This window comes from Haemorhous mexicanus, chromosome 4 (genome assembly GCF_027477595.1).
Source record: "Haemorhous mexicanus isolate bHaeMex1 chromosome 4, bHaeMex1.pri, whole genome shotgun sequence".
In the NCBI taxonomy this organism is placed as follows: Eukaryota; Metazoa; Chordata; class Aves; order Passeriformes; family Fringillidae; genus Haemorhous; species Haemorhous mexicanus.
Window position 1 is genome coordinate 68,426,863 of NC_082344.1, and position 20,619 is coordinate 68,447,481.

At 37.7% G+C, this 20,619-nt stretch overlaps 1 protein-coding gene across 17 annotated transcripts in view; it reads right to left on the bottom strand.

Annotated features, from left to right (window-relative positions):
- Window positions 1-20,619, bottom strand: part of ADD1 (adducin 1) — a 60,999-nt gene that overhangs the window by 20,988 nt on the left and 19,392 nt on the right. For 16 of the 17 annotated variants that reach the window (XM_059845292.1, XM_059845286.1, XM_059845290.1 and 13 more), the window contains exons 2-9: window positions 8,617-8,829; window positions 7,217-7,379; window positions 5,955-6,106; window positions 2,693-2,773; window positions 2,107-2,256; window positions 989-1,132; window positions 737-835; window positions 158-334 (exon numbers count right to left, since the gene is read on the bottom strand). In XM_059845292.1, the coding sequence (XP_059701275.1) occupies window positions 158-334; window positions 737-835; window positions 989-1,132; window positions 2,107-2,256; window positions 2,693-2,773; window positions 5,955-6,106; window positions 7,217-7,379; window positions 8,617-8,811 (1,161 nt within the window). In that variant the 5' untranslated portion in view covers window positions 8,812-8,829. Of the gene's footprint in view, window positions 1-157; window positions 335-736; window positions 836-988; window positions 1,133-2,106; window positions 2,257-2,692; window positions 2,774-5,954; window positions 6,107-7,216; window positions 7,380-8,616; window positions 8,830-15,101; window positions 15,181-20,619 lie in introns of all 17 variants that reach the window. The other variant, XM_059845282.1, reaches the window with a different exon arrangement.

The following is a 20,619-nucleotide window of genomic DNA, read 5'->3' on the forward strand; positions in this document are numbered from 1 at the left end:
ATCTGTACAAAGGACACCTGATGCTTTTCAATGTTGTCTCCAAGTCCTTGGGAAAGAACAGGCTGCAGGCTGTATAAACTATCCCAACTACATGCAGCTTTAAAAAATGCATTTTATACATTATCATCTAAAAATCAGACAAAAAGGCCTGCCTTACCAGATTATCCAGCATTCGCATAAGAGCTTCGAACTCCTGTTCACCAATTTGCCATTTGGGATGGGACACAGTACCCTCACCTGCTGGAGACTCAGGGGAACGAGACTTGGCTTTGTACTTCCCAGGATCAAGAAGCACTAAGTTGTCAGGGCCACCTGCACTGGCCAGGGTACGTACCTGAAATACAATAGAGTCATCTTTAAGTTTCTTGTGGGGAATGGGGTGAAAACGACCAAAAAACCCCCTAAAAATTTGTCATAAACCCAGAAGAAATCTTCATTTTAAAACTAAATAAATAGTAAATAATACTTCATTTTGAAACTAAATAAATGAATATGCTTGTATAAATGTTGTCTTAAGTCTCTGAAAGTATCTGTTTTAATGGGCAGCAAATTGATGGTTTCAATACAGTACTGGAATACTGTCAGTGAAACCAAAGTTTTGGATGCCCCCCCACAATATAGTGACATCACACATCACTGTGTTAGTTTAGACCCAAGAGCTGAACCAGCTCTATGCCATCTGTTTGGAGGTCAATACAGCAAGCTGTATTACTACATAACATATTCAAGCTCTTACTTGTATCTCACAGGCAAGCACTAGGTTATGAATATAGTAGAAAGCCTCCTCAACAGTCTCTCCAACTGACACTAAGCCATGGTTTCTGAGAATAAGGACCTAGAGAAACATTAAAAGAAAGTTAACAGCAGTAAGCTAAGTAGTTTCTTGCTCTTGATTAAAGAATATTTGCTACTGATTAAAGAACATACCTGTCACACTAACATACTGCCCCCCCTCCTTTTTTCTTTAATTCTAGATGTAAATACTGACCTTGCTTTTAGGCCCCAAATTTTTCTGAATAACCACCTTTTCTTCATCATCCACTAAAATACCATGGTAGTCATGATAAGCTACTTCCCCTAGAGAAAGTGCTTCAGGTGAAATTGGCAAGAGACCACACTTCATTGCAGAAACCTGTGAAATATTAAAAAAATTGATTTAATTTCTTGCAACAAAAAAAGTGAAAAAACATAGTGATGAAAATTAAAATAGGAATATATTTTTATGTATTAATTGAATCTCTCTCTACCGGTACATATACAGTGGTCTTATACTCCATCCTTAAAGCCTCTATTTTTGATAACTTTTGGACTAGATACAAAAGTCACATTAATCTTGGGCTTGTCTCAATATTGCTGTTTTTATACAACAGCAACACCAATATAAAAAGACTCAGGAAAAAACCCCAAGAAACCACCAAACCCCAAAATCAACTGCATTCTTCATTCTTTCCGCTCCACTCAGTTATTTCCCCCTCCTGCCCCCATGCCAAAAGAACAATTTTGGTGATACAGATAATTCTGCAGCACTGCAGATAAAATATTTTAAAATATATTTTTTAAAAGGCTACTCTGTAATACACAATATTAGGAATTTGATCATTTATCCTTAAAATGCTTGTATTAATCTAGTTAATGGATAATTTAAAAAATCATCAGAATGTGAACACAAAGTCACTCTCTCAAAACATTCCAAAGAGGCAGAACTGACTTGTAATCACTTTCTCCAAACAGAAATACTGGGAAAGTTTCAAATATTTCAGAAAACCATGACAAACTGTGCTTTACAAAACCAACAAAATATACTAAAAGTTTTATGATTCCCTGTCAAAAGATCTGGTCTTTTGTGGGAAAGGACACACATATATGACATACATATTTTCCAGTGATAGAACCCGATTTACTGTCTGACCATTCAGGTAAGAACCCAGTAAGGATGGGTTCAGTTTTAATCAGTTCTCTGATTAAAAGAGAACCATACTTGAAGACAGACTAAAAGACCCTCTGCCCTCCAAATAGGAAGCAAATCTGTGATTGCAGGGCCCCACCTATTTTCCCTTTGGGAGGGGTGGGGGAACAGGACAAGGGCAAAGCCAGAAGCGAGCTTACCGCTGCTCCTGCTGGCGTGTGGATATGGACAATGCATTTCACATCAGGTCGAGCTGCATAAATTGCTGAGTGCAACGTAAAACCAGCTTGGTTTACTCCCAGGTTAGTGCTTCCACGATCAACCACATCTCCCTGAATATTGATTTTAACCTGGGAATGAAAAGAATTATTTTCAAAATCAAGACTCAAAAAAACCTGATTTAATTCAGCATCTACCACTGAGACTCTAAAACCAGTTGTCATCATTTATATCTGAAATGCCTAAAGTTTCCCTCAACAAGCTGGACTCAACAGCCAGCAGCTTTAAAGGGCATGAGGTGATTCACTGTCCAAATTACCTAACACCTCTTTACAGGTAGATCAGCTGGAGGACACCTGGTGGTGAACATGGGCAAACAAAACTCTCAGATACCTCAGCAGTACCAAAACCAGCCATGTTCAATAACATTGTTCTAAACATATTACACAAGAGTAAAATATTCTCTAGGATAGAATTTGAAGCGACATATATATTCATATATATATATATATATACACACACACATATATGAATATTTAACATCAATGAAAATTAACAACTGCTTACCAGACTAGATGCAGTGACTTCACTATAGAGGAGTCCAAAAGGTACAATAAGGAAATGCTCTTGCTCAGAATTTACTCTGGCCTAAGGATAAAACAAGAGTAAGAGTTACTAAAAGATTTTATTAAAGCATACAAGAAGACCCCAGCCATTAAAGTTACTTTTACATCCTGATTATGGAATGGGCAAGTATACCTATAACACACATTATGATGTTCATGTATGCTACAACAGATAATCAATGCACTGCACTGTTAATTAACTAATGTTGAACAAAACCAGATGGCAGTGACATGCCAGCCTTTTTTTTTCAGATTGGTGGAATTTAGCAAACCCTTACATTCTGTTATAATGACAATGTGCCCACTATGGATAAAATGAACAATACTGAGAGAAATGGGGAAAAAAGTTCATTCTTTCAGTTGAATGAGTTTACACTCCAACTGTTTCTACCCTAGTAAGACATAAGGTTTAAAGACTGAGAAAACACAAGACTTGGCCCACTAAAACACCTCAAGGTCTAAAACATCTTGATGCTGAGAAGGGTTTTGTCACTGTTGCTGGTTCCTGTGAGACATCTGTGAGCATTACAGCACACTTGCAAATTTTCTACCAAGCATCCTGACCTTCACTTATGTTTTTTCTCTCTCATCTCATTCACACAATCAAGGGTTTATAATACAAAAGTAATTTTGGCTTCAAAGTATTCACATCTTGGGATGTATCTCTTAAAAGTTTGTACAATGAAAAGTACAGGACATCTAGGTAATTAAAGTGTCTTTTGATGGTGAATTAATAGGCTTCTTAAGTTTTACTGGACAAATGAGAACTCCCTACTTTGCTATGAGTCTACCCAGCATTTGGGTAGTTTGTGTTGTATGTTTGGGTTTTTTGTTTGGTTGGTGTTTGGGTTTTTTTAATTCAAAGATATTTATGAGTTTTGAATTTCCCTGAGATGCAGCTTCTTTTATGCTGTTTCTGCCTCATGTATTCTACTACTTGCAACATTAAATACACATATACTTTGCTATAGTTCTACTGCAGGGAAAAAAATTCTAATAAATAGTTGTGCAGTCATGCAAAAGCTTCTAGCACAGATCTGGTTTCCTTTACAACCAGCTGGGAACATGCTACAGCATAAGAATCTTAAACTGAAGCAGACAGTTGAAGTTAATCTGTACTTTTATGAATCACCAAGGCAGTTCTCTACTACAGAAGTGCAAATGATCAAGAAAAATCTCTTACTCATTTATGCAAGACAAAGAACAAGTATTACTCAAAATATCCCAAAAGATAATAAGAAAGCTCAAATCAAAGACAAACAAGCGGCAAGACTCACAAACTACTTTGCTTTAGGACTGGATCCAATTAACAGCTCATGTCCCCAGAGCAAACCAAGACCTGGTGAATGATGTCTACCTTCTGTAAACCTGTAATCTCAAATTCTGCCTGACCCTGGAGACAATCAAGTTTACTCTACATTATTGCACTTGACATGAAAACCCTGGAGGTGCCCAAGTATACTCAACATTATTATAGTTGGCATGGAAGCTCTTGATGCTCTATAATTTTGCTTCTGCATCAGGACTGCACCAGTCTGAGCAGTTCCACATTCAGTAGCTGTCAGTGATTGATAAGCATCCAAAAAAAGCAACAACACTCCACCCAACTCCCTGATGGAAATTGTGAGGGTATGAGAGTATATCCCATTCTCCTCTATAACAGAGGCTTATGACCCTCACAGAAGGCTGCTGTACCTTTCTCTTACTTCACAAGCGCACTGGCACAAGCTCTTAACTTGAATGCAATCACTCAGTAATTACAGCATCCACTCCCAAAAAAAGTGAAAACCTGGAGTCAAACACCAGCACTGCATGAAGTGGTAGCATTCACCACATTCCAAAGGAGTGTCTCAGTACTACTTAATAAACATAACAACCTTGTTCGGTATCAGCTTTTGAAGATATAAATTATCTTTTAGTCATCTTTCAGAATGCTGTTCACTGGAGGAGCTTGTAAAAGACAGGAGAACTATGATTTGGGACTGCTGCTGACAAGCCAAGAGCTTTCCAGTACCTCTGCCATTCAAAAGTTACTAAAACACTTTCAGAATCTCATTTTCCAAGTGCTTTGATTGTCTTCCACCTCAGCTGGTACCTTCCCTGTACTCCTCCCCAGAGAAAGCAAACTTGAGGCATTCCAATTATCTGCTCTTGCCCCAACCCCTTCCCTTGACATGCTGTTCTTCATTACATTTATCTTTTATCTAAATGTGCAAACATACCCAGGGCTGAGCTACAAATGGCTAAAAAGCCATCTCCAAACCTGTTTGCTTTTCAGTGCATTAATGTCCCTTTCACAAAACCACTTTTCCTGTCACATATGAAAAATCTGGGGGCGGCACAGAGCTGTTTACAAGAACCATTATGTTGGATATGTTCCCTTAGAAAAGGAACCGAACGATCTAACCAATACTGTCTTGATCCTATGCCTACACATATCATTTATCTTCTTCATCTGTTCACAAATAATATGCCTTGAATTCTCAAAAAGCATTAAAAATAATATTACCATATTTCATTCCAACTGCAACTAGAAGAACTGAAAATACATAAAGGACAACCTCTACTATGTAGAATAAAAAACAATTCAGCTCTGTTAGGACAACAATTGATAGGGCTGCACACCACAGCTGTGACTTTACTCATGAGACTCATGCTGACCATTCTTCTGGCATATAAAACCTCCTTGATTTGACCTCCTTGTCATTATTTTTATGGATGCCAATGATTACTCAGTCACAAGGAAAATTGTTGGCACTCTGCATTAGGCAGAGAAGCTCACTCATGTTCGGAAATACTATGGCTTCTTTTTCAGAAAGGCTGGTACCTGAATTATAAAATTCAGCTGAATGACTAAGAGGATATTTTAGTACTTAGCAAAAAAAAAGCAAGAAAACCAAGAATTGACCTTGTAGAATAATAAATACAATTAGTCAAAGCATTTGAGACACTAAAAGACTGAGTCTTTCAGCAATCTTTATTTGATCCTAAGAATTCTCATGTACACTCTCTCAAGACTCTATTCAGACTGTGGTAGCTGACATCCAAGCTGAAACGCAATGACAAATCTCTTCACTATTATACTGCTTTCAATACCACTTTGCTCTTCTCACACACAAAGAGAAAATGACAGATAGGGGAGGGAAGCAATTCTCTTGTATGTTAAAACAATTGGTTCTGTTATCTGTTGATTCAATACTCACTGTTATATGATTGTAAATAAGCTGAGACCAGCCAAAGAGATCTGCTAATCTGTAGAAAGCTGCCAATTTGCATCGTAACAACTTCTCCCCTTTTTCGTAAGCAATGGAATCAGACCCTCTCAGATCATTTACTGGTGTTACCATGCCAAGACCTGAAGAGGAGAAGGGGTACAAAAAGCACAAGGCAGGTTGAGTTCAGTATCCGTTCAAACCTAGCAACATGCACCACTATTTTATCAGTTGTTCTTACTGTTTTATATGAGCACGTTAACCTAATAAATGGACAACAAATTTTCATTCCTATAATGAAATTATTTATGTTACACAATCTTGAGCAAAGTTATTCAGCTTTGGTAGACTCAGCATTCATTTCCTTCCCTACTATAAATTAGTGGTACCGTGACAGTGCATTCCTTAGCACAATATTTTTTCCTCTCTTAAACTAATGATTGTTAGTAAAATACATCTTAATTGTTAAAAGAAAAATGTAATCTCAAATACTCCACTTTTTGTGATACATGTATTCCCAAAAAGAAGATTTACATACCTAAAACGATGCACACAGGTCCATTTATTAAGAAAAATTAAGTACAAGCTAGAGAGAGGAAGGTTATGGTAAAAAAATACAAATACTGTAATTCTAGTTACAGTGCAATTAGAAATGCGGTTAAAAGTAACTGCGAAAAAGCAAAACCAGGCCATGCTACAGTCAGAACTAAAGATTTCTTTTGGAGCACTGGCAAGGATTTATTTTATCTTCACACAAAACCTGTGTTTACATGCATTTGCACATTCTGGTTTTTTTCCTGCTTTGTTTTGCTTGTTGATGTTTCTTGTCTAAAGCTTCACTTCACAGGAGAAAGCTGCAAACAGTATTTCAATGGCAAATATAATTAGTTTCTAAAGCCCTTCACTGTTACCAGACTACTATTAAGTGTTTGATTTTCCTGAAGACAAACTATGTAGTAATTAGCACTATTTAAATATTAAAATTTTTTAATAGCACTTACTTATCAGGCTTATTTTTCAATTTAGATACCATCCTTGAAATAACTTTTGATACAAACTACATACATGAATCACATTGCATACCACTGTGGCATTTAGAAACTAATCAATTCAAGTGTTCAGTGTTCGTGTGAGCAGAACAGGATAGCATTTAAATTTCACAGTACTCTTTATTACATTCACACTGTCTTGATGTTAAGCCTTTCAAGAAAAGAGACAAGGAATTCAGCTCTGATCACTGAAGGTGCACTCACTCATGTTTAATGCAGCCATTCCACCTTGAGGTGCTGCAGGGTAGACATTTGGTACGTGCGTTGTCATGAAATCTGCAATCTGCTGCAAAGCCAATAAACCTGTTGGGTTCTTCCCCTTCTTGAACTGTTCCTGGATCATGGATTCCAATTCTTCACAGAAGGCCTAGTAAGAAGACACTGCATGTTGTAATGCATGTTTAAATGAACTTCAGCTTTTCATACACAGCTTCTGTTTAGCACTTCAATGGAACCATCCTACACCTCTTCTGAAAAACACCTCAAGGCAGAACTCCTGGGTGCATACTGCAACTTCAAAACATTGCTCTCTGGAGCTCCAATGATCTGAGTCACTTGGGGTTTATTATGGAAATTCCAGCATTCTCTTTTTCAAGTAATACCAGAAGTCTTTGAGCCTTGTTAGTATGAATTTCTGGAAGAGAATGTACAATTGACTTTAACACAAAAATGCGAAAGGAAAAGTAGCAGAACCAGAAAAGAGAATTTGCCACTGTCCCTCACAGGGAACTGAGAGCCAAGAAGGCATCCAGGAACACAGAAAACAATGAACATCAAATTTTTAAAACCTTCTTTAGATGAGGGGTTGTTTACATTTTCCTGGGAATTTTTTTGTTTGCCTTTTTTAATATATTTTAACTTGGAAGGAGGAAAACCAGTTTTTATTATTGCTGATAGCTCCTGCTTTTGTCAAGAATGCTGGAATTTGCACTGAAAGAGAAGTACTGCAGTCATTAGGTCATTACTTTTTTATTAAGCAATTTATTAATATGTTCATAAATCAAATGGGTTGACTTAATAGGAAAATTGTGAATGTACCACCACATCCCTATTCCAAGTGAAGTTATGTCATGTAATGTTTTGCATCTAATGTCACTCACTAGTTATTACAAAAGGAACAAATGCCATGAGGGAAAGTTTGTTTGTGTACTATCTCCCCAGGGGAACATCTTCAATATTAAATGTCGATCATTCATACTTCATTACTGTGCACCTTTTCAGAAAGAGATTATAAAAATATTTCATATGTCCAAATCCCAAAGGAAAACCGAGTACAGGACGGACCTGCCTTGTATAAGCTACTCTTAAGAGAGTTACATTGAAACAAATAAATGAAACCAGTGAAAAAATGTTTTACAAGGATTGAATGGAAAATATGAAAAAATGTTGATGATTATACAGAGGATTCTGAAAGCCTGAAGAGATGCTTTGTGAGTAGACCATAAAAATTCAAACAGATTGAATGAGGAAAAAAATCAGGAAAGGCCAATAAGAAAAAACAACAAATGGATCAAAGATAACACAAAATTCTCCAATCCCGTAGTGATAGTGAAAAAAAAGATATTAAACTTGTCACTTGAAAGAGGAAGCATTTCTTTTCTTACTGGGCTTTGAAGAATCATGGAGACTCTCTTCTTCTGTTCCATCATGTTAAAATCCTGGCGAAGGTCAGGCGCCATATTTCTCTCTCTCAAATATTCTGGATTATTTTCATCAACTCGATCAAAATACCTCTCTTTATGAGGGGCTGTTGTTGGAGGTGGTGAAGTCACCACCCCCACACCAGAATCACCATTCATAGCACAGTTTTAAGGAACCTATGAAGAAGGACAGAGAAGAGGAATAAATAAATCAAGCAAGGAAATAATTACCAAATTCATATGTGTTTCTACCTTCAAAGTAATAGTTCAAATCCATCTAAAATTAGCATGCCTTCTCAAATGGGAAACCATGTTTGTGCAACTGGATACCAATATTCTAGAGCAGGAAAAGGGATTTTAATATACAAGATCAGAAAAGTAGGCTAACATATATGAAAAGTCCAATATGCTTATAAATTAATTCAGCTCAAAATTAATATGAGAGCTCCCATTTAAACTGAGGAAAAAAATTCCTTAAGCTGTCTGGCCAGATTGTTTTTCAGAAGCATGGAAATCCTTCAAACCTTCTCAGAGACAGAGACAGAAGTTCCAGACATGAGGTCTGGAACTAGCCCATTAGTTTCGGGCTTTTGCCTTTTATCTTTTTCTTAAAAAGTTAAAGCAGATATAAGAAAAAGAATATTGCATACATCAGAAATTAAATAATCACTAAAATTAGTATATTAAACATGTTCATTAATAAGAAGAATCAGCTCCACCAAAACATGCTTGGACTGCCAACACATTCCTGGATACAAACTCAGAAATCTTGACTTTGCAACCCAAAGTGTTCTTTTTGCCTTTATTTTAGGTCCATTTAATAACATGCACATCACTACATTAGCATGTGGTTTTTGGAATCTGGAAAGCACAGACACACACAGCCCCCACCTCCTGGCCAGGGTTCCTTTCAGTTTTACAGGTCATAGTCAGCAAGTGCCTGCATCTACCAGGAAGGCTGAAAGCTCAGCCGGCATTGCTCACACACACCTCCTTCTTCCACTCACAACAATTCCTGTGTGTAACATTATCCCACTTTTCTGGGCACAGTATTACAACCCTCATTCCAAAATGCTTCTCAGAAGAATTTTGAAGCCTTCCACTGACAAAAAGACAGTTCAATAAAGCCACCCTCACAACACTTTGAGATTCAAGCCTCCAATTCCTGGTCATCTGATATATCATATTACAACTAAGTAGAAAAGACTGTATATATCTTCATGGAAGTAATCATTCATCATCTACATCTAAAATTAGTTAGGTTTTACATATGTCTGTATTCTTTGGCCATTTTTAGATTTTTGTTAGGGACTTAACTTACACTGCTTCTAATTTGCTTAGTAATTTATTTGCATGCTTATTAGCTAAAACCACTTCAGATGTGGATGCAGACAGCAAAGACATGTTTACATAAATTTTGAAATGCAGATTATGTTAAACAAAATCATTGAGATGAGGAAAATTATCTACTTCAAGACTCTAGAATTAGCAGATTTCATCCTTTTTAATTCTTACAGTAGGAAAGAAGTTTCAAAATTCAACTCATTTCTTATATCAGAATGAAAAAATACAGTGAACTGAAAAAGCTGAACACAATGACCAAAATAAAGTATTTTTCTTGACTCTGCAGAACAGGATATTACTATGAAAATCTATGTTAGCACTTAAACACTCAATGATTTCCACCCACTGAGTTACTAAATAAACACACAAAGACACCTCTGCAGTGTTTAAAATATTTAATTTTCAAGTTTAGACTTTAAACATCATGGTTGAGCTCTAAAGCTCATAGGCACATCTTTATTATTTAAATTGCTCACTTTCCTTCACCCACAGAGAAATACAGGGTACAGCAAGGAGAAATAATGCTTTTATCCACAAGGGAAACCTTTTAAAGTATTAGACCTAGGAGATTTTAAGCGAGTGAAGTTACAGAAAAGTAGACACCTCTCCTTTGACAGCTTCAGATGCCTAATACACTCCCTTCTAAGTTCTCTTTCTCCTCACAACCTCCAGCCTGCACCACTGGCCTCTTCCTTCCCTGAAAATGCTTTTGAAGGCCTACTAAAACTTTTTCCAACCTCCTGAGCTCTATCAGCCATACTACTGCCTCTACAGCCAGGGCTTTGTTGAAAAACAACAATGTGCAGACCCAAACATGCATTACTCTCTTATAGTTACAGCTTACTTAGCCCAAGCAAAGTCTGAGCTTCACCAGACTCTGCTTATCAAAAAAAAATCAGTGAGTTTAGAAACAGCACAATGGCAAGACAACCAGAACCACTCAATAGTTCACTTTATACTTCACTCTGCTGAGCACAGCCACAAATGTGTCTTTACTGAAAAGTAAAGCATAGGAAAACAAGGAAGTTTGAGCTCACCACCAGCAGAGACCAACTTGCTTCTGCCAGCAGAGGCATTTGATGTTCAGGCTAGGTTTAAGTGTCATGTTGTTTGTGCATGCACAATCTTATTTAAATTCAACTTTACACACATCTGCAAATGTAATTTTGCATTTAATTATTTACACTAATTCCATCTTACTTTCAGAGTACCAAAACCTATTTCTGAATGAATGACACACATAATTCAGTTTCCTACCTACATTGGCGAGAGGCTGATCCCTAACAGCCCACAAGAGCAACATGAACATGGGATCACAGTGTCTTGCCAAAGTTGCATTACTCCTCCATCCAAGTACACAATGGCATTCAAGAAGGTCTGGGAAGCTACTACTTCATCACTATGTAGTGGCAATAATTTCACATGAAAATCAATGATTAACATTCAGTGATGATTTGATATCTAAGGTTAAATATCTGTTTCACAGCTCAGTTTTGCAGACACCCAAAATTAATGGCATCCTCCCTGCAAGGTCTAATTATTAATTGTTTAAACATAACTGCAATAGTAATTGTTTTAATAGCTGTCAGCTACTGATGTTAAAGGGATCAGCTTTCAAACTGAAAGCAGACATGCTTGACAATACTTTGCAAAGCCACTGAAATTTATTTATGAGTTTCCTTGAAAAACCCTTTGGGAGTAAGACATGATAAACTCTCCAGTAAGAGTTTCAGTAATACGAATACCAATAAATAAATAAAAGGAATCTGAACACACCATGGGGAATGGCCAGTGATTCTATAAACTGGAAGGTCACACTGCAAATCACAACAGTCTGCCCAGGCAGTAAAAACACATTTTAGAAAAAAATTAAGACTGTTTTCCCACCCACAACACTTCAGTACAGTTTCTTTCTGATGTAGTGCACTACAGCCCCTCAGTAGATAAGCTGTAATGCCAGAGGACTTTCTGCCATGATAAGTGTTTCCATGTGAGAGACTGTTCTAACACAACTGTGTCAGAAAAAGCCACACCCTTAACTGAAAAAGGCACAGCTGGAAAATGTAAGTGCACAGAAAACCTTCTGCCAGAAGCAGTTATTGTCAAACACAGATAGCGGGAACAGCATCTACTACTAAAAGGGAGCAAAGGAAAAATAACAGCTGTAATAAAATCCAAACAGCACCTTAGAGCAACAAACAATTACATCCATTTTTTAAAGACTTATGTACACACAAACACCATGGTGGTCAATGGCCCAGCACACCAAATGAGAGCCAGCAGCCAACTCACAGCACAACGTATTTATCAAGGGGCATGAGGATGTGTGAGCAACTGTTATAAACAGGCTGGTGGTGAATGACTTTTAGGAAACCAGGTTTATGAAATTCATAGCTCATTTACAGGTACTGAGCACTGTTTACAAAAAACATTCTGAAATTGGTATTAGTATTTCAGGTTTTATTTCTTTATTCAAAATCCTCTTCTTCTCCATTCTTTTCTAACCCAACTGTTTCATTAAAGTATTCACCTAAGAGGAATGTTAAGGGTCATGCTACAGAATTTAGTTTAAACAGAAGAAAAAAGTTTTAGAACAGAAAAATGATAAAATTTTTCACATTAATATCCACAAAGAAGAAAAACCTTAATTTTTTTAAACAACTTGTGTTCCTCAGTACTCAGGTAATGCACATATAGTAAAAGAAATTTAAACAGGTAAGACTGAATAATATTCAATAAGAATTGACAACAAGTTAAGGGTACAAAAAAACCTCACCCTAATTCTGAAAAATTAAATATAATTAAAACCCCTAAAATTGATTTGGATTGTGATCTTATGGAAGATTAAAAACTTATTTAAAACTTTAATATTAAACTCATTTTGATATATGGAATTTGGGACAGATGTAAGTATTTACATATTTGACAGCTTACAGGTCCAGCGTCGCCAACCAGTATCATAATGAATATTGTGTGAACACTGGGAAGATTTGTAATGCTTCACAATATGTACACTAGCAAGGACCAGCTAACTACATTTATTGGAAAAAAAAAAAAAGTTTTGCAATCATTTAAAGGTTGGTTTTGTAATAAGTTGTAATTATTTTTTGCTGCTCCACACACTGAGGAAATAGGTTTTTTTACTAGGGCTGCAGTCAATGGAATTTGAGCTAAAGGCTCCCTGCCACCAAAGGACAGAGCACAGCTCTCCACACCAACCCAGCTTTAAGTCTGCTGAGGCCAAATCAAAATAGAAATACATTCTGAGAAGCAGGAAGAAGGTTGTGACAAGGTGAGACATGGAAACATAAAAGACTTCTAAAAAATTCAAAATACACTGCCACTTCCCAGGACAGCATGTGCAATGGGGTTTGTTTTAAGTTTAGAAGAGTTATCTGCCCAAAACCTTACAAAAGCAAGTTATTTCAGAGAGAAAAACAACCCAAACAAAACCAAAAATCCCAAACCTGTTCTCTTCCTGGTAGCTTACAGTTTGTTTGTACAAAACAAGACACAAGCAGAACACCTGTATGGGACCTTGTGCCAAATCTGCAAATTAAATGAGCATCAACTTCTCAACTGCTCATTCATTCCAGTCATCAGCAACAAAAATCAGGGGCACTCAGTTCCAGAATATACTGCTTTTGAGACCTATTCTGACAATGATATTGCAATTTGGTTTGTATTCATTTTTTTCTAATAGTTCTTTCCAAAAATGATCTCCACTCACACCAGAACTATGCCACCATGTCTAACAGAGGTGAAAACAGATTAGACAAGAAGTTGCTGGGGAGGGGACAAGAGGGCAGAAAAACAACTCATTTTCTTTCCTGTTATGCAATCAGCAGTCTTTGAGGAGTAAAAGTTACCTAAAAATCGCATGCAAGAGACAGGTCAGGCAGTGTGTAGGTAGGGGAAGGAAGCAAGCTCTGTTTTGGATACAAACACAATAGGATAGGGAAAAAGAAGCATAAGAGTAATTTTATAGCCCAGGAAAGAGTTGGGGGAGTGCAGAAAGCTACAGAGCTGAAATTACTTAATGGGGAAGTCAAGAGGTGACGGAAGGAAGAGGAAGGGAATGGGTAAGCAGCACTGGGGTGGGGCAGAAGAAACCTGAGAGATAAATGAGCCACAGCAAATAGAGTTACAGTGAAATTTAAGTTGGTGGGAATATGACCAAGGAATCATGGAAGCAGAACATCTATTTAAAAAAGGTTTCATTATTACTTGGTGAATGCAAAAAAACTTATAAGATTGCACTGCTAGCACTTCACCCAATATTCTGATATATTTTGTATTTTTTTCTGATTTCCTTTACTTAATAATAACATTTGCCAAACTTTCTCCTTAAAAAATTAACATAACTTTATAATAGAGAAATTATTTATGATTTGCACTACAATTTCCATAACATTCAGTGACAGCATTTTGGCACCAATGACACTGGATTTGTTCTTGCCATTTCAAATATTTCCGATTGAACTTTTAAAAGGAAAAGTTGGCATTATCTTAGGAAGTCAAAGAACAAAAAGTAAATCATGACTGTACTACTCACTAGACAACATACTCAGTATCATGAACAATTATATTATTTTTTAGCAAATGTTCCCAATCTTATGCATCTTCAGAATTTCCTCTGTTCTTTGTTTTCAAACAGGAAGAGACTATTTCACAAATAAGAACAGTTATTTCTCTTATACTGCATGCAGGCACCATCATTTTGCTTTTTAACGGAGATAATACAAGTTAAATATGGGACTCTAAAATTTAGAGAAATCCAGCAATAAGTTTATATAACCAAAAGTATTGTATTTTATATTTGCAATATCATGCTTTAGTAACTATGACAATAGTTCAAAAAGCAAACTGTGTTAGAGAACAAGGAAACAAAAACTGACCGATTTTATTTGAAATCCAGAGACTGTAACCAATCCTATTTTCACCTTCTCTGAAACACTGAAATCAGAGGCCAAGCACAATGGGAAGTGAGTGATCTCAAGGCTACCAAAAAAACCAGGCAAAGCTGTGGTGTTAAGAGAACATTTAAGGACCTCCATGATAACTGCACCAGGTTGTAAAACACGGTAATTGCTACGTAGCTTTACCAAAGCCAAATGAAGCATGTGGTTGGGAAAAGCCAGAGCAGTTTCAGGACAGGCAGATCATGCCAGACCAACCGAGCACCTGCAACAAAATAACAGTTTCTATCAACACCAGCAGAGCAGCAAATATTAACAAACTTCAGCGAAGCCTTTGCCAGGGTTTCCCACAGAGCTCTTGCAGGCAAACCAGCAGGATACCGGCTGGTGGCCTGCAAAACAGGCAGGAACCGGGCCCACAGGGCACACTCAGAAGGTGCCAGTCAATGGCTTAACACAGCCTGGCAGCCTGGCACTAGTGGGGCATCCCCAGAAATTGATGCCAGGACCCACACTTTTCAACATCACCACAAATAACCTGGATGAGGGGTCTGAGAGCACTGTCCCCAGTTTGCTGGTGACACCACACTGGGCGTGAGGCGGACGTGCCAGCAGGGAAAGCCATCTCACAGACCAGGACAGGCTGGAACAAGGGAGGTGGCAAGAGGAGTGTGGAGTTTAACAGAGACAAGTGCAAGGTCCTGCAGCAGTGATGACACCAAGAGCCTGGTACAGATTGGGATCCTTTGCTGAGGGGCACCTGGGGGTTCTGGTGCACAACAAGAGCAGTGAAGCTGCTGCAGCAATGACAGCAAATCAGATGCTGGCATGAACCCACAGGGGCACCATTAGCAGAGATGAGAGATGTGACCATCCCAAACTACCAAGAGCTTGTCAGGCCACGCCTGGAGTACTCCTGTGTCCAGCTGTGGTCTTCACAGTTCAAGAAAAGGAACAGATGGACTGGAGAGGGTCAAAATGAAAGCCATGAAGATGATCAAAGTCTGTAGATCCTACTCTATGAGGAAAGCCAAAATGAGCAGTTAGGTCCTCTCCCTTCTCCCTGAAGAAGAAAATGCTTGCATCATCACACCTTCCCAGAATTTAAAGGCTGGCTACAAAATGGATGGAGGCTCACTATTCACAAGGAGCCACATGGAGAGGACACAGGGTAATGGGTGCAATTTGCACCAAAGAAGGTTTCACCTTGATATAGGAAAGCCATTTTTTACACTGAGAACAATCACTAGAATGTTCTCGCCAGGAAAATGGTGGAATCCTCATCAGCTGGAGACATTCAAGACACAACTGGGCAGGGTGTTGGATAATCCCATCTAGGCTACCTTTTAGACAACAGATTGGCTCAGATGACCCTTTTGAGATCCCTTTTAACCTGGGCTGTTTTATGTTCTATGATTCTACTTAGCAAAAGCCCACCTAAGATTTATGCCAGAATTCAGGTGGACAGATTCAGCTGGGATGTTTGTTAAAGACAGCTGAGTAAATTCTGCAGAAGTTTCAGTATATATGGGTCAGAATTCATAATTCAGTCCTTGCAAACAAAAGATAAGAAAATTATTAAAATCAATTGAAAAGCTAAAATACAGAGAGGTTATTTATTTCCCTGCTTTAAATGTAAAAGGCCAAAAGTATCAAACTTTTAGAAACAGTAATTATTCAACTCTCCTCCCTGACCTGGAAAAGCATTGTATCCCTGAGAGTGGACACTGCAGGAAGCTGAGAATGACGCACAGGGAGGAACAGGGCAGCAGGCTGTGCTGTTCTTCCCCTCACTGGAAGGTACAGTTGCAGCCTGTGCTCACCATTGATACAACATTCATGTTAAACCCTAACCTGATGTATTAATTTCTGATGGGAAGATCAAATTTCCAAGAGTTCATTCCAAGTTAATTAAAAATAGTAAGGAATCCAAATGTAAAAATCAAAATTATGATTAAAAAAAATAAAGATTTAAAAAATCCTCTTCAAACTGTTAACTTATATCTCCTTTTGACAAGGTACCTGGTTGCTTACCAGCCTTTTAACTTCACCTTTTCCACTCCTTTCTTTCTCCAATTTTTCTGCTAAGCAATTTATGAAAAAAAACAACAGAACTGCCATTTCTAGCATCAAAAGATTTTGTGAAAAATTAACAGTTTCAAACTTACTTATTAACATTAAAATTACCTTTCTTTCATTTCTTTGACTCAGAGACTTATCTACTAGTTCCATACATTTCTCACACAGCATTTCTGGAAGTGTTCATTGCATAAACTCATGAAAGATTAGGGAAAGCGATAACAGAAAAAATGTCACACTGTTCATAAAACACAAAGCAACTCTCTAAATAAGTATCTTAAGCCACAGACACCTAAGCTTTTCTGCTGGAAGTCTAAGAGCTTCACAAATGTATCACAAAATTTGCACACAAATGACAAAACAGGAATTTCACCAGCGTCTTTTGCATTTCTTCAGGCAGAGAGAGATTCTGTAAGCTCATAATATATTTTCCCATTGTTTCTTGTCAGAGGCACACCAATGGTGGTTATGGCAGTGGAGACACTTCTTCCCACTGCCTCAGTGTCTATTAGCCCCAGAAATAATTCCTTACAGTTCATTGAAAAACATGGGCTTCAGTGTTATTGTTCAGAGCAGTCTCATGGTTTTCAGATAAATTTATTTCATGAAGTTACTCCAACACTGAGATTAAAACCTGCACTTCAAGAGCCCCCAAATGAGTCCTTATAATTACACTGCCAAACACTACTGAAGCTGATTTGCCTTCAATTTTATTTCAGAAATCTGATTCCCAATTCAAGTAAGTTTCTTGATTCTGTGGTTTTTACTTAATGATAGTGTAATATCATAAACTCATTTTAACTCAGCTAATGCAAAGGAGTACAAATGGAGACAAAAATTACGCCAGAAACACTCAATGCTGAAAAGAAAAAATTAGAAGGGAATTCAGGATCTGTCATAGATCACTACACAGAAATTGCCAAAATTGCCAACACCTGTGGCAGGGTGTTCCACCGTAATAGCAAAATCAAAGAAAAACAGAAGTAGAAAAATTACCTTCCCTAAATTAAAAAATCCCCCATTACTAGAATATTATTTCACCCACTTCAATAATAGACAAGAATATCAGAGTTTGCAGCAGGGCTACAAAAACAATCTGGAGAGTAGAAGTGTAACTTGTAGGATCAGTAGCTTGGCATATCCAGTGAACCAGAAAGATTAACTGGTCACAGAGGTGACAGGGCCTTTCAGTCCTGCTAACAAAATATGGAGACGTAGCACTTGGGAGTGAATAACAGACACATTTGCCCTTGAACAGAGATGGAAATTTCCTAACCACATATATACAATACTGAGTCAATAACTTAGCTTTAAAAACCTTTGTAAAACCCATGTGTTAATACAACTTCCAGAATTCCTTCTACTACCTGTCTGCACTGAAATCACAATCTGCTCTGAAATCTATGAACCTGTCCTTCCTTCTTCAGCTGTGGGAAAAATAAGTTCCACAGGCACAATATGTTCATGTTATTTGCAGCTTCCAATGCATTTCCAGTTTTCCAACACCTTTTTTTTTTTTATAGCACCTTCCTGTGCTGGTAGGCTGCTGACAGCTGGAGACTGAATGTCAGACTCAGAGACAGAACCAAAAATCCTCCTTAATCCTTCTCCTACGCTCAGGTCAAACTGATCAGACTTGCTATCAGGACAAGCTTTCTATCAGAAGAGGTAGAAAAACTCTTTTTATTTTTTAACTATCTTCAGTAGCACAAAATGCAAATTCCTGAATCATTCAGGAATACCTTACCCAAGAAATTTCAGCTACGAAACCTACAAAAGTTTCAAAATACCTTAGCAGATCTCACTGGCTTCCTTGAGGCATTCAGCAGTTTACTCCATGGAAACTGACTTGTTCAGGTTAATGCTTTTTAAATGTTAAGTTTAACAGCCTGTATAATAAAAAGGGTTGCACTGGAAACACCATCACTCTATGCCTTATTGACAATTTTTTAAACAAAAAACATTGGCACCAAGTATTTTTCCAGCCTGCTTTATTAGGACAATAAAACTCACCATGGATGTCACAGAGACTCAGCTACACACACTGAACAGAACAGCACGAGAGTGAGTCAAGTCACTAATTTACACTTTCATCCTCTACTTGTGCAGAAAGCAACAACACAACATAAAATTAAAATATTTTTCACACTATTAAAATTCATGGACGGTGGCAGCAGTATCAGAAAATAAATAGATACTTATTTTTGCTATCAGGGTCATTAGTCCATACAAATAAAGAGGTTTAACCCAAATACTGCTTATTTTTAGGTTTCTGTGAACCCACGTGCACTTCCCAAGCCTCACACCAAACACACCAATAAGCCACTGCCCTGAGATTTTTGAACCCAGGTCAAATCAGATCACCAGCTTTCCAAGGGCAGGGCCCCAGCTTTATCCAAGAAGTAAAGCTTGATAAGCATGTCTGACCCAAAAATGAACACTGCCCTTAAACTGAAGTTATAAAAGCTGCTAGACTTCTAATTCCAAGACTAGATTTGTAAAAAGACACAAATGTACACAAATTTCTTAAAGGAAGTCACCAATGCACTGAAGCAAAATTAGATGTTCAATTTCCCAATGTAATTAATCAGGTAAGAAAATGTCCATAATTTCCATACACAATAATTTGAAATCAGATTTTCTTAGGAGACAACACCCTTAAAGCCCTGAAAGTCCCCATATTCCATGAGTACTCCACATAACCCCCAGAAGGAAAGCCATCTGCACTTACCAGGGGACAATCCACCGCTGCTTCACAGAACAGCGGCTTCAGAGAGATGGGCAGAGGTTGCACCTGTGGCTTTAGACAGCAATGAGAACTAGGCCAGGACCTGTGATTGAGGACAAGGTTTTACCTTGTCCCCTGTAAACCTGGGGGTGCTTCTGACACAGTAGTTCAGGAGGAAGAGGACAGAACACAGGCTCTTCCCACAGCAATGGGGGGGGGCTGCAGCGCTGCATGAGAACTGTGGAGGTCAGAAGCAGCTTTAGCAGAATGCAGAAGACTCCAGAGCCCCTTTGAACACTGCACACAGTATCAGTTTCAAGCTGGCTAAAACATGCTGCTGTACTTTCAGCAACAAGGTAAATAAGGAAAATGAAAGAGCCCCCCCCACTATGCAATGTGACCACAGTAGCATTGTTTCACTTTGCCCATAAGGTTTTATAATTTTTCTGATTATATTACCCATGCAGCACTCCCCTTCTTTTAGATAAACAGGACTGGACATTCTAAAATAAGATATGAAAATATAATTTTATTTAAATATTTGTTGGGTTTTTCAAGAAGACCTAGATCAATGTCTAGGGAAAAAAACAGATCCCAAACTTAGACCCAATGCTATCACAAATACAAAAAAACCTGAAAAACTTATGTTTAAAATGTAAAATAACTATAATGCTCACCATTGTCAAACCTTTCAAAAAGCACTGTGATTAACAAAAGCTCCTAGAAATGACAGAAGAACTTAAAACTCATTTTTCAGCAGGAATAGATACTACTCTGATACTTTAAAAATGCAAGAAATTTCAGTAACTTTAAGCATTCACTCCTAAAATTTCAGTATCACAATGCATAAAGGATCAACTGAATGCAACAGTGCTTAGGCAAAGTGGCCCCATTCTG